Source organism: Muntiacus reevesi, chromosome 4, assembly GCF_963930625.1.
Source record: "Muntiacus reevesi chromosome 4, mMunRee1.1, whole genome shotgun sequence".
Lineage (NCBI taxonomy): Eukaryota > Metazoa > Chordata > Mammalia > Artiodactyla > Cervidae > Muntiacus > Muntiacus reevesi.
In genome coordinates, this window is record NC_089252.1 from 122,358,281 (window position 1) to 122,373,353 (window position 15,073).

The window sequence follows — 15,073 nt, forward strand, 5'->3', positions numbered from 1 at the left end:
AGAGCTTTGGTCCCCGTGTCTTTCTTTCTTTCTTTCTTTCTATTCTCCCCTTCTTTCTCTCTCTCTCTCGCTCTCTATTTCTGGCTAATGCCTTGGAGCGCGGAGGCCCGCTGAACTCACTTTCTTGCCCGGGCTTCTAAGACCCTCTCGAGAAGGCGCACTGCGCCTTCACCCACTCGAGAGGGCGCCCGGTGCCTACGTGCAGCAGCGCGAGCCCTAAGAACAGGGCTCTGTTGGCTTTCTGGGTAAACCAGGAGATATCGGCCTCTTTCTCTCTCTCACTCTCGGAACCACCAGGTTCTAGTCCATTCAAGGACCAACAAGCGCCATCAGCCTCTTTCTCTCTCTTACTTTCTTATCGTCGACTCTGGACCACCAGGTTCCAGTCCATTAAAGGACCAACATACCATTATAAGTAATAATAAGCGAAAGGGGATGGATTCGATAAGGAAGCAGTATTTCACGTAATCATTTCATCCCCCAATTTTTTTCCATTTATTTTTATTAGTTGGAGGCTAATTACATCCCCCAATTTTTATCTATTCTAGTCATTCAAAATGAACAAAATCAATGTCCACGTCTGCCATTCCAGACACATGATTTTCTCACTTGACATGGGCTCTCCAGTGCGTCTTAAATGATCCATATATGTTCTTGCTACTGAGAAATCATGATGTGCTATCTCTCTAGACCAAGCACATCCTTAATCCTTTAAATCCTAGGTTTCTTATTCCAACCCATTCCCCAAGTCCTCTAATAATTTTTATCTATCACTCCACCCTAACATTCTATACTTCTTTTAGTTATATCATTTAACTGGATTTTGTGTAGATAATTCTTTAAACTTATGAGGGCTCATTAAACTTTAGTTTTCTCATCTGTAAAAGGAAAATAAGACATACTTTAGTGGGTTCTTGTGAAAATAACTTGTGAAAAAGCTTTTAGAAATATATAAATATAGTTAAGTTTTATGTCAATGTTATCTTTGTCACTGATTACAGTTTTATCATTGTTTATGCTTTTGAGTATATATCCTACTTTATCAAATATTATGTAGACCATTGATTATTTGCTGTGTTTTCAGTATACTTTTTATGGAAAGTGTTCAATAATACAACACCCTCACTTCCTTGGTGGCTCAGCTGGTAAAGAATCTGCCTGCAATGCGGGAGACCTGAGTTCGATCCCTGGGTTGGGAAGGTCCCCTGGAGGTCCCCACTCCAGTATTCTGGCCTGGAGAATTTCATGGACTATTCCATGGGGTCACAAAGAATTGGACACGACTGAGCAACTTTCACTTTCACTGTCATCATTTTCCATGTCCAATTTTGTGTTCCACATCTATCAGGGGTATATTTGTTCTTTGTTCCTCTTCTTTCTCTGCACTGTACCAAGAAAGTATGATACAGAAGGCTATCAGCTGAAACTCAAAGTTGCTCTCCAGCTATATCATAACTAACAGCGCAATTTCCTCTGCATGTAATCTTGTCTCCATCTCTATAATCAAGTCTTAAAATTCAGTCTTTTTTCTTGCTCAGTTCTAGAATAAGTAGAATGTCCAATATTAATGTTCAATCTGGAGAATTCTAGTTGAATCATTTTTAGATAAGTCAGTCTATAAGCCTGTATTACTTTTTTTCTCTCTTGGAGGACTGGTAACTGATGTGGGGCTGGACAGCATAGTAACAGTGGAAATGATTTAAATTTGAGAATCATACAGAGGTATGTTTCATTTCACCTCTGTCATCATATAACCTCAGAAAAACTGCTCATACTGTCTGTACCTCACTGAGCATTTTATTGAGAAAACTTTCCAAATTTTGAACATATTTAGTAAGAAATTATTGGTTTTTACACTTGTGGCACATCCTCAGACCAATTTTCAAGAACATAAAAGGCAAATGGTAGGATACATTTTGTTTCTACAGGGTCATGGACCCTCTTACACAGTAGTCTACTATTGTACCTAGATGCTTGTGGTGTCTCTTTCTCTCTGGAAAGTTTTACTTTCCAGGTCTTGCATATAACATATTAAGGAGGTTGATATTTCCTATATGATCAAATAAGTAATCTTGGGATCTACCTTAGCCTTTTGGCTTCATAACTGCATAATATATCTATTTCTAAATAACAGATACCTCAAAACTTAGTGGCTTAAAACAACATTATTTATTATCTATCAGTCCTCTGGTTTGGGGTTTTTCACAAGTCTGTAATGAAGGTGTCAGCCTGTGCTGTAGTGATCTTAAGGTCTGAATGGGAGTGGATACTGTTCCAAGATTGTTTATATGTTGTTGGGAGGATTCATAACTTCATGGGCTAGTAAACTGTGGGTCTCATTTCTTCACTGGCTGGTAACTAGAAACCACCCTTAATACCTCTCCATAGAGCAGCTCACAAGATCGCAGTTTATTTCATCAGAACTTGCAAACAAGAGGTCAAGAGAGAAAGTAAGAGCAATATAGGATTCACAGTCCTTTTAAAACTAATACCAGAAGTGGCATCCCATTTATACTGCCATATTCTCCTTGGTCCACCCCACACACGTGTATGGATCTGAGAAGGTGGAGTCAGTGGGAAGATTTCCAGAAGATGCCTACAATAGTGACGACTCTAGGAGGTTAGTTCAGTTAACCAACTGTTAAACATGTTTCAGGAAGCAGACTAGAATAAAATGACGAACAATATAATGTTGGCTTTAGAAAAGTTCATAATATATTTTGGAAACTAATGGTCTGAATTTATCATGCACAGGCTCTTATGGGAAAATAGATTCCTAATCCAGTCTAAGAGATCAGAAAAAGTTTCCCAGTGGAGGCAACCTAGTTCATTTTTGACACATCAAGGCAGAGAAGATGCAGCATACCAAACAGAGAAAAACAGCTATGCAAATATAGTAAGGCACAACACAAGACATTACATTATGGTGCGTGCTCATAATAGTGTCCATGCTGAGCCCTTTAGAAGATGCCTCAGCATCATTCCTTCCAGCATGTGCACAAAGTGCTCTACTCTATTAGATATTATTAGCTCTTTCCTGCTAACTCCCCCTTGGCTCACAGAGAGCTCTCTTGCTCCTTAGGAGGCTTTCCTAGATGGTTACTCTAGAACCTATTGCTCAAAACTGGCAATATCCAAACTCAGGCTCCTAGTGGAGTTGGCAATAATCACAAGTTACTTCCCCACACAAACTCCAAAGTCTTTGTAGAGACAAAATGACATTAGCTATCCTGATATCCCTGCTTATTCCCATAATCCAAATTAAGGTATAATCTTGTTAGACAATTTCCTTATAAGTGGGAACTTTTCATTTGCAACAATTAGAAAAACCTGTTAATGTTGCAGAAAAAGTTTTTTTAATGAAAGAAAAGTATTAGAAATAAAAAAGTCATAACAAACTTGTATAAAATCCAATGGACAATTTTAATTTTTATCTCTGAGAATGTTTGTGTGCTATTGATTATCCCTTCTTGAAACGTTCTCTTTCTTGGGATACAACCCTTTGCAGATTTATGTCCTTCACCTCTGAGTGAAGGACATATGTATAAATGTCCTTCATTTATGTCATTTATGTATAAACATTTCCAGGTCACTTGTAAATCAGTAGATGTTAGTGCCTTGTAATGGAGCCAAATATCACACATTTACCTAATCTTAGAATTTAGGAAATAAATCTAGATTGCATTTGACTCAGTGAAGGGAGGAGTCTTCCTTTATTGGTGATAAAGGGCTTTCCTTGTAAGTGTAACTATTTCTTTTCTGCAGATCTGCTTGCTCTGGAAAGTTTTAAGTTTTTATATCTGCTAGCTCCAACTTCACATGGTTCTAGAATTCCATGCTATCAATTATTTCCCCATCTCTCCATGACTTAGCTTCAGGGCTTCTGGGGTTATGGGCAAGAACAGAAATGCAAAAAACTAGCAGGAAACAGTGGCCTTTATCATCACAAAATATGGAGCTCTCAACTTGTGAGATATGTGTACACACACACACACACACACACACACTCATTTGTTTTCTAAAAGCATACTAAAATTTATTATAGCTTTAGACTTAGAAGGTAGAACATAATATGGAGGAACACACTTTATCATTGAGCCAGTCAAAACTTGTAGCTGGTGATTTCATCTGCATAAATACCTGTTGCTGTTTAGTCGCTAAGCCATGTCTGACTCTTTGTGACCCCATGGACTTTAGCCCACCAGGCTCCTCCATCCATGGAATTTCCAGGCAAGAATACTAGAGTGGGTTGCCATTTCCTTCTCCAGGGGATCTTCTCAACCCAGGGACTGAACTTGCGTCTCCTGCATTGACAAGCAGATTCCTGAGCCACCAGGGAAGTCCTAATACTAAAGAAGACTAATTACATGGCCCCTCCAATTATCAAAAATTGTGCCATTAAAATGTCCAAAATAAATGATTTTCTTAAAACATAATAACAACAAAGATATAAACAAACAGATGAAAAATGCAATTTAATGGGGTAGGGGCAGAGAGCATTTGGGGATATAAAAACTAGAGTCAGAATGCTCTAGTGCAAATCCAAATCTGAAATTTACCTGCATTATTTTGGACAGATTGCTTAAGCACACTGGTTGCTCTTCTGCAAAATGGAGAAAATAATAGCAACTATAATAGGAAATTTTGTGTAAATCAAGGTGCTAACATTCGAAAAAGAATGAAAGATCAGCTGTCACAAGACGGTGTAATAAGTTTGAAAGATTAAAAATAAAATAGCATATCTCTTCAATAGGTCATGATCACTATGCTCAAATAGAAAGGTAATAGTTAAAAATGGCTTAAGAAAAACTATTCTGATTAAGAATTTGGAGGTCCCTGTGGTGTGGTGAGGAAGCTCTGGACTGCAATCATTTCTTTATTAGAGATTTATCTGTGAGCAGTAGTAGTTGAAGTGGGAAATTATCCACATTAATTCGTCTACCAGCATTTACCATTTTTGTTGTGCTAAAATAGGGTTGATGAATTAATTCAACTAAATGTAATTACATTGGGTCACAAATGTGATAGCTTATACAAAAATAAAATGAAATATTTTATGGACTTTTCCTAAATCTTTCTTTGTATGCTTTTAAAATAAACCTTTCATAAAATGAATAAATAATTATAAGCAAATTTCAAAAGCCCCTTCAAAATATTACAGATGTGACACCTAGATAAGTTCAGTTCTTCCCAAGGAACTCTATGTCATTAATTATAGACCATATTGTCCTGTCTTGCTATCTCTATTATGGCCTGAAGTATAGTGCAAATACTCTTATTATAAACTGAATGATGAGAGAATTTGTTTCAGATATCTAATGTGGACACAGGAAATATTATCTATTCTCAAACTATAAGGCTCCATGAAGGTCCATACTTGTATTCCTGTCTCACTATAACCTCAGCCTTTATCATACTGCAGTCCAGCATATAGGAATTCACTAAATATGCAACAAATGAATTAATGAAAGTTTAGCCAGTTCTCATTCAAGCTTTCAAAGTTTCCAAAGAAATTCTTGGTTCTCTGGGTAGAAGGAAGGATTATTTTCTTTTTCTTTTCCTAGCCATTCTCATTTCATTTTCACCTCGGTAATATTCAATCCCTAATGTTACCTTTTTTATTACCTGAATGCCTTCTCTATGCCAAGCACTTTCTACATGTCATTTCCATTAACTCATTATTTTATGATATAGGTGATATTAGCTACATTTAACAAAAGAAGAAACTGAAGTTCAGAGAGGTGAAGTGATTTGTAAACACTAGTAAGTGATGTATCTGCAAAGGTAATTTTGTCCAACTCCAAATTACAATTTATTCCCACTACTCTAGGTTGTTTATCTATGAGGGAGGCTATCCCAAGGAATAAGATATATTTATTTTATGTTTATGGTCAGACAGACATACGTTCACACAAAACATCATTGTTTAATAGCTCATGTTTGCACGTTTATGTGTCTATTTGACGGCTTTAATTTGAGGCTAAAACTTCAACCTCTTAATCTTTGGTTTGGAATGTCTCCTCTCAGCATCAGTTCCTGACTTTTCCATTTAACACTTAAAGGAATTAATTTCAATACAAATGAGACAAGTGTGTGTGTGTCTAAATAATTACAGTAATGCTAAAAAAACTGATATGGAAATTAATATGACCTGCATATATTAGACATCAGCTTGGCCAAGTATTTGTCCAAGGAGAGGAAGAAAATTGAGAAACCATCCTCTTCTTCCATTTCCTTGTTTGATTCCAGAGCCTTTTTATTAACCTCCTGGTGATTTTGAAAGCAGCTATAAAGTTTCAGGTAGTCAGCTATTACCTACGTATTCCCCAGCTTCTGAACTGCTTTACAGATTCTTGATAGATCTGCCAAAAAATGAACACAGAGAGAATGAGAGTAATAAATAGAGATTGAAATTGGTTAAAAATACTACTATAATACTGCAATAATGTCAACCCATTCCTTCCCCAGCAACCAGAGATTACAGTTACTTGAAAAAACAATAAAAAACAAATGTCATTCTTTAGAACCTTTGGGAAGTAGCTGAATCTTAACAAAGCAAATGTTTCTAGATATACCCTTTGGGTACAATGAGACTTTGGGGCAAAAAAAAAAAAAAAAAAAAAAGCAATTTGATCCAGTTTGGTTTTATATATCTTCACCATGGGGAAGGGATGATTTCTGCTACCATTATGCTTACCTGGGGTCAAAGAAGACTAGAGTTTGCTAGCAGGCTCTGTTACAACTACATTTATATCTTCCTTGCATTCTTATGACAAGAATGTTTTTATGTGGTGAACATATTCCAAATGTAAACAAAGAAAAATTAAACTGAAAGCTGCTAATGTTAAGTTTAGAGCTTGCAGAAAATATCAGCTAGTGAAGAACAGCTGCCAGAATAAGACACTTGTACTCATAGAGATGATTTTTCTTACAAAATTTGAAAGAAATTGTGACGATGAATCATAAGCTCTGCTATAAATAAATTATGACTGCAAATTGCCAGATACAGAAATATTCTCATTAAAGTCCATTGTCTTTGAAGACAAAATTGCCTCATTTATTATTTCAGGAGACTCAAACCAATTTAGAACAATTAAAGCCTGCATTATCAAGCATGCTTGCTATGCACTGAAAATACATTAAAAGAGAAACAGGTGCTGTTCCAGTTTAACAGGATCAATCACTGACTCTCTACTACGTGAAGCATGCAACTTGGTTGTGGAAACAGTTTAGAATGTCTCACTGAATGGATGCCAAGTCTCAATCAGCCAAGGACAATGTGGCCTTATCTTACGCCAACTGGTTCTTTCATTCATTTATTCAATCAATCTTCTGCATTTCTACTGCACCTATTACAGACAAAGCAATTGGCCAAGCATGATAAAAAATCCAACGATAAAAAAAGTTTTCATTTAAACTCATTTGTATTCTCTAGGAGAGTCAAAATATATGTACTGAAATAAAGGCAATCTAAAACCGTGCTGTGCCTTGAAACTTGGCAAATATAGTGCCAAGAAGTTGAGAAGAAGGGAAACTAAGTTTTTGATTGAAGAGGTTAAGCAAATTTATGAGCATTTGACACTATGTGAACTGGGGACTGAAGGCTATAAGATTACTTCACTTCTTAATATTAAAGAAGAACATTACAGGTGGAATCAAGAGTGACAGAGCAAAGAAGGAGTAATAGTGAAGAATTCAATCTAGAATGATGGAGCATTAAACAAAGTTGTGGTAGATAAGACTCAAAAAGTCAGCCAGATCATAAGGTTAAAATCAAGCAAATGGGTGTAGATTAATTTTAGGCACAATTGAGAGTATGTAGGAAAGGCAGAGGAACCAGAAATCAAATTGCCAATATCATAGAAAAAGCAAGGGTATTCCAGTAAAAACATCTACTTCTGCTTCATTGACTATGCTGAAGCCTTTGACTGTGTGGATCACAACAAACTGGAAAATTTTTAAAGAGATGGGAATACCAGACCACCTTACCTGTCTCCTGAGAAACCTGTAAGCAGGACAACAGTGAGAAGTGGACTTGGAACAAGGGACTGGTTCAAAATTGGGAAAGGAGTATTTCAAGGCTGTATATTGTCACCCTGCTTATTTAACTTATATGCAGAGTACATCAGGAGAAATGCTGGATTGGATTAAGTACAAGCTGGAATCAAAATTGCTGAGAGAAATATCAACAATCTCATATATGCAAATGATACCACTTTAAATGGCAAAAAGTGAAGAGGAACTAAAGAGCCTCTTGATGCAGGTAAAACAGGAGAGTGAAAAAACTGGCTTAAAACTCAACATTCAAAAAATTAAGATCAGGGCATCCAGTCCCATCTGTCCATGGCAAATAGATGGGGAGAAAGTGGAAACAGTAACAAATTTTATTTTCTTGGGCTCCAAAATCACTGTGAATGGTGACTAGGGCCATGAAATTAAGACTCTTGTTCCTTGGAAGAAAAGCTATGACATATCTAGACAGCATATTAAAAAGCAGAAACATTATTTTGCTGACAAAGGTCCATCTATTCAAAGCTATGGTTTTTCCATTGATCATGTATGGATGTGAGAGTTGGACCATAAAGAAACCTGAGCGCTGAAGAATTGGTGCTTTTGGAGAAGACTCTTGAGAGTCTCTTGGACAGGAAAGAGGTCAATCCCAAAGGAAATCAACCCTGACTATTCTATGGAAGGACTGATGCTGAAGCTCCAATACTTTGGCCACCTGATATGAAGAGTCAATTCACTGGCAAAGACCCTGAGGCTGGGAAAGACTGAAGCCAGGAGGAGGAGCAGATGACAGAGGATGAGGTGGTTGGATGGCATCATTGATTCAATGGACATGAGTTTGAGGACGCTCCAGGAGATAGTGAAGGACAGGGAAGCCTGGCGTGCTGCATTGCATGGGGTCACAAAGAGTCAGACATGACTTAGCAACTGAACAACAACAATTATATACAGACAGTCAAACATTTAGTGAATCCCTCACTTAGTAGCTATGAAATTTAAATTTTTCTGCACAAAATCTCTGTACATGTACACTGTCCTGAAAGTATCCATACAGATTATCAGAGGAATAACTTAGTATTCAGACAAATGAATCTGTCATTTATCACATCTGATTGAGGAATGAGCTTCATTAAATGTTACTGACTTTGCCTTCTGAAACGTCCCTTTTTGATCACATCTTCCTACCTCCTGTGAGAAACAACTAAATTGTATGTTCATTTTAAAGCTCCTGGAAAACTCAGCAAGAAGTGAAAATGAAAGGGTTTCTGTGGTTCTAGTTTTTATCTAGGCAATGGAGAGGGTTATTTATATATATTACTTCTTATCACAGAATGGAAATGATTTTTTTGTATGATATTATTAAACACAATGAGGAAAAAATAATAGGGGAAAGCATTAATAAATACTCTGTGGGATATGTGATATTATGCAAAAGAGGTGTGATATGTTACTAAGTGGAAAAATAAGCAGATTATAAAGCAATATATGAATTTTGATTCTGTTTATTTAAATGTATATATATATATATATATGCATATATATATATGTGTGTTATCAAGTCTGTGAAAAAATTCACCTAGGTGTTAACATGCTATTTCTTGCTAAGTGGTGTGATGCAACTAAAGAATTTTACTAACTTCATTTTGCTTCTCTATTTTTCAAAGTCTATAAATCATATATAGTTTTATATGAAATAATGAAAATTATTCAACTAATCAAACTATAAACTTATTAATATTAGTTTCTGAATATATGCATGGCTAATGTCAAAGCGATATGAGGTCACTCAAAGTGCACTGGATAACCAATCAGGTGAGTTTAATAAAAATTCTGGTTCTATTTCTCACTATGTAAAAAAAAGTGTGAGCCTTAGATTTTCTAGGGTGCTTAGATTTCTCATTTGCATGATGGGAATTCAAATGTCTTATATGGTTTCTGGGAATATGAAATGAGATTACACATTCAAAGATACTTTGAAAGTTCAACTGTTTTTTAAATACCCAACATTGTTTTGAAATAATTTCTATTTGTGGATTCAATTTTCTTAGATTAAGATTTAAGCTTACTGCTGACTGGTTTGTATATTTGAAAGAAAAAATTCAAAAAGTTATTTTAAAATACACAAAGCTTTATATAAAAAGTCTTCAGTTAAATCATTAGTGGAGAATAATACGTTTCCAATAAGGTTTCCATGCATTCCTTTTTAAAAAAAAATCCTAATGCTACTCATTTCTAATCTAATAATTCTCCAAATTTTATCTCTAATTCTCAAAAAGTGTTTTTCCTAGTGTTATATATTTTTATTTTGAATATATGAATGAGTAATTATCTCACAGGCTATACAGTTTTAAAAGCAGAAATGAGTCAGATTAATTTAGACATTTTTCTTGTTTATCAGATTAAATACAAAAATGCTTATACATTTGAAATATATTCCCATATTTCTTTGAAACTGTTGTCTTGAAAGATAGCAATAACATTTTCCACAACCATGTTACCGCAACTACAGGTAGAAACTAGGAATGTTGTGCCATTTGTCCCAATGTACGTGTGCTTAATTCCAAGTGAACACAAGTATATTATGCAATGAAATTTTGGTTTTGTAAATATTTAAGAGAAATGTTTTGAGAATCGGATTTTCAGACAATTGAATGGTAAAATTTTTAAAATTCAGGCTGATTTTACTTGCTACACCCATTATGTCTCTCTCAACCTCATATCTATTTCAGTTTCCAATATTCTAGATATATAGCAAAAAGTTTGTGTTTTCTGAATGTATGCCTTTCCCTAATTATTAATCAGTCAACAACATGTATTTGTATGCAGAAGAACTAGAGTACTTCACTAAACGTGAAGATAAAAAGGAACAAAATAACAATTCACAGATCTATAAAACAGTCAGATTTCCCCATTTAGTTAAGGAGCAAACATTATAAAGATTTTCTTTTTCCTGGTAGTTTAGTGATATTGATTCAATGCTTTATAAAACTTCAAACAGCATCCTCTATCCCACTGTTCACCTTTCTGTACAGTGTGTGTATATGTATATATGTGTGTATATATATGTGTGTGTGTGTGTGTGTGTGTGTATAGAGAGAGACAGAGAGACAGAGAGACAGAGAGACAGAGAGACAGAGACCCTGGCTGTGTTAGGTCTAATTTAGGTTCTAAACCTGCTGGTTTGGTACTAAATCTGAATTATTTATGAAGAAGGGAACTGTGCCAAATGGAGACATTTGAAGATGCTGAAACTCCTAAGATGCTGTGTGTGTGGTCTGTAAGCCTTGTCCAGTAGAGACACTTTACAGGAGTATTTTATCAGTAAAGTGAACTGTTGGTCGCTCAGTCATGTCCAGTTCTTTGAGACACCATGGACTGTAGCCCGCCAGGCTCCTCTGTCCATGGAATTCTCCAGGCAAGAATACCGGAGTGGGTTCCCACGCCCTTCACCAGAGATATTTCTGGCCCAGGGATTGAAACTAGGTCTCCCACATTGCAGGCACATTGCATTGCAGATTGTTTATTGTTTAAGCCAACCAGGAAACAACTATTTTTATCAGATTCCAACCAACTGACAAAGGTTGAGAGCTGGGTTGCCATGTTTATTTATTTATTTACTTTATTAATACAAACTCAAATCTACTCACTGCCCTAAGTAAATATTCGTTCCACCTTGTAAAGAATTATTTCTGATTAAAAGCACATTCCTAACATGATGTAGAAGTGATAAATGTTTTATTTCTTTAGAGAAAAATGGTGAAATATTTCCCCATCCATCTCTATGTCTAAATATTTAGCAGAAATCTTTATGATGCAACGTAGTTCTTCACACTGTCCTAAAATCCTTCATCTGCACTAATTTTTACCCTTTGGTAATGTGCCATTTGATTCTCTGTCATGCTTAAAATAGAATTGCACTGAAAAGGAGCAAACACGGGTAGTTACAGTTAATGATCTATTACTTGGGTATCTGAGCATAAAGAACCTTCATGACTCAAGGGAATAAAGAGAAGCACAAATGAACACTTTTAATCACAGCCTAATTATACTTGTCCAGAAATATTTTATTGTTTATAGAAAACTTCTTGAATGGCACATTATTTTTTGAAAATTAAGACCCTTTTTCGAATATATCTTATATTTCGTTTTCTGGCAGTGCTAAACACTTACCTCTCTTCATGTTGGAATACATGACTCTCAGTAGATCAACAGACCACATGTGCAATGATCACTAGAAATCCATGAAGTGAAAGAGATGAACTTTCACATCTATATTCTCTGTGCCTAGAACAGTGCCTGGAACTTAATTTAGTAAATGAACTCACCACAGTCTATTTGCCTCTTATGCTCCAAGGATGCTATACACTGTTTAAATTCAATAAATGTATTTTCTGTATGGGTGAACTTAGCTTAAAAATATCCCATATGCCCAGTTTCTTATCAACAGATGCTCACACTTTATATTGTAATTATTTTAACTGGAAGTTTTCTTTTAGGTGGTGCCTACTCAGCTATATGCATTGGTCATTCCACAAGTAATATTGGCTTTATGAATTCATCCTATTTTTCATAAAGCTTTACATGATTTTAACAGATTCTTTTGAAGCCATGCAGTTTAATTCTGAAGCTTGACTTGTTATAACTATCTAAAAATCCTCCTTGAATACTCTGTTCAAAAATCATCTTTCTAAGCAATTCTGGTGAAATTTTACACTCAATGGAATGCAAGTAAGTAAGTCAGAAAATTTTCTTACTGTTAAGCATTTGAGATGAGGGCTTATTCACAATATTAGTATTCCATTTGCAAAAGAAGGTCCAGATATAAAGTGAATATTTTTAAAATAGAACCTAAATTTAGTATATACAGTAAGAACAGGTAATATATATATATAGTCTGTTCTTTAGCCCTTAGAAAACTTTGTGTTTATTCAATGATATTTTACATAACAGAATTTGTGTAAATTTGGCAAACACAATGTCCTATATATTCTCTAAAAATAGAAAACATGTGCCTCTCAAAAAGAGCTATTCGAAACATAGGTAAAGAATCCCTTTGCTAATGCAGGAGATGCTGGAGATATGGGTTTGATCCCTGGGTCGGGAAGACTCCCTGGAGGAGAAAATGGCAACCCACTCCAGTATTCTTGCCTGTAAAATCCCATGGACAGAGAAGCCTGGAAGGCTACAGCCCACGGGATCACAAAAGAGTCAGACATGACTGAGCACAGCAGTTAGAAAATGGAAGAGTCCTTTCTCAAATTTTCAGAAACTCCTATATGTGTGCTACACAAAGGTAACCCGATTTCAAGTCCTAGGTTTAGGAAGAAATTGTCTTCACTGACCATCTGAACTAGAATGCCTGAAGATTCAGTCTTCTTTGACATTTGGTTAATGTCAATGACATTTGGTTAATCTTTATCTTTTATTTCCAGCATGGGCAAGTTGCATCGTGAAATGGCACCAGAATTTCCTACTGTGATGGGTACAGAAATGGCCTGGGTAGCTGCCCTTAGGTGATACCCCGTAAAGAGACAGGCTGTGCAGAAAGAATGCATGTTGTACTGAGTATAGAGAATGCCAGCAACTTGCCAGCGAGTCCAGAGAAGGAAAAGGACATGTCTCCTTGTAAAGGTCTCAGAGTCATCTGAATCTAGTGCGGAAGAATGGATTGGGAAAATGATTAATGGATATCGTGGTAAGCATGCCCGAAGAATCTCATATTTACGAGAAGAAACTGGTACAAATAAAATCACAGAAGTGGGAAAGGATCACGGACCACACTCAGAAAAATGCAAGCAGCTAACCTAAGGGTGACATAGTTAGTACAAGAGAAGTTGAAAAAGGAAGTAGCTTAAAAAATCCACAAATTCCTTCTGTAAATCAGAAAGTGAAAATAACTACTTGGGCATTGCATACAGATATCTCTGTATGAAAATGTGTCCACGTGCGAGTGCAAGAAATGTGGAGAGAGCAAAAAGGCTACATCTGAAATAGGTCAGCTGATGGCACAGTACCTGGAAAAACCTTGGTTCGCAAGCTTATTTTGGAAACTTTTCTTTCTGTCCAAAGCAAAGGAGAAAAAAGGATGCAACAAAGGAGACTGAAATGTCTGAAAATAGCCTGGTATTTTGCCAGAGAGTGAAGCAGTGCATGTAAATGTGGAAAAACGAGAAGAAAGGGAAAGACTGCATATTTTAGGTTCATTGCATCAATTCCGTATAAACGCAACCATCTTCTACAACCAGAACTAGAGAGCGATTTATCAGGAAAAGTCACTTGCAAATGACAATTTGAAAAACTGGCCTGTATGCCCCTTGCACAAATAAGGTTTGTTAATTCCAAACACTGGTTCCTCTCACAAATTATTTAAATGCACCTAAAAACAACCTAGGTAAAGGAATAGGGGGAAATTCCCACCATCCTGAAAGAGCTGGAATATTCTTGCTTTTTTTTTTAGTGTATACAGTTGTTATTGACAAAAATGCAAGTGTAGCTCCCAACTAATTAAATGGAAGGAGATACAGCTTCCCTAAAGTATTTTGCAGAGGAGAATGAAACTAAGTTAAAGCCCAACCTAAATTCACATCAGTAATGTTTTCATAGTAATGATGCCTGACTTTCACACTACTTTCCAAATCAGTAGAGGATTGCGTAAGAGTTAAAGAAATCTATCCCCACCCCATCAACTTTAAATTAACATAAAAATGTTCTCAGCCTAAAATAAGATGCCAAAAGAAAGAGAAAGTCTCAGAATCCCACAGTTCAGAATAAAATTTGGAGTCCATGTACTATCAAATGTTCAATCCAATCAATAGAATATGAAAATTAAATATTTCACATACATAAATATGTGGTCAGTTTCGTGCAGATACAAAGTTCCTGGAAAGGACTTATTAAAAAATACAATTAAAATTAGCAAAGAAAAACAAAATCAGTATTTACTTTTCGAGTTAAGCTAACCATAGAACAGATCTATGATTCACTGAAAATATAGTAAACCTTCACTAATTAATGTAAAGAAAGAAAGAGGGAAACACTGTCATGAAAAAAAAACAACTCCAAA

The 15,073-nt window shown here is 35.8% G+C and overlaps 1 protein-coding gene across 1 annotated transcript in view; it reads right to left on the minus strand.

Annotated features, from left to right (window-relative positions):
• Positions 1 to 4,236: 4,236 nt before the first annotated feature.
• The window catches only part of KCNC2 (potassium voltage-gated channel subfamily C member 2), a 292,917-nt gene continuing 282,080 nt past the window's right edge, over positions 4,237 to 15,073 (minus strand). The window contains exons 4-5 of the mRNA XM_065934102.1: positions 6,316 to 6,362; positions 4,237 to 4,304 (exon numbers count right to left, since the gene is read on the minus strand). Of these exons, the coding sequence (XP_065790174.1) occupies positions 6,316 to 6,362 (47 nt within the window). The 3' untranslated portion in view covers positions 4,237 to 4,304. The remainder of the gene's footprint in view (positions 4,305 to 6,315; positions 6,363 to 15,073) is intronic.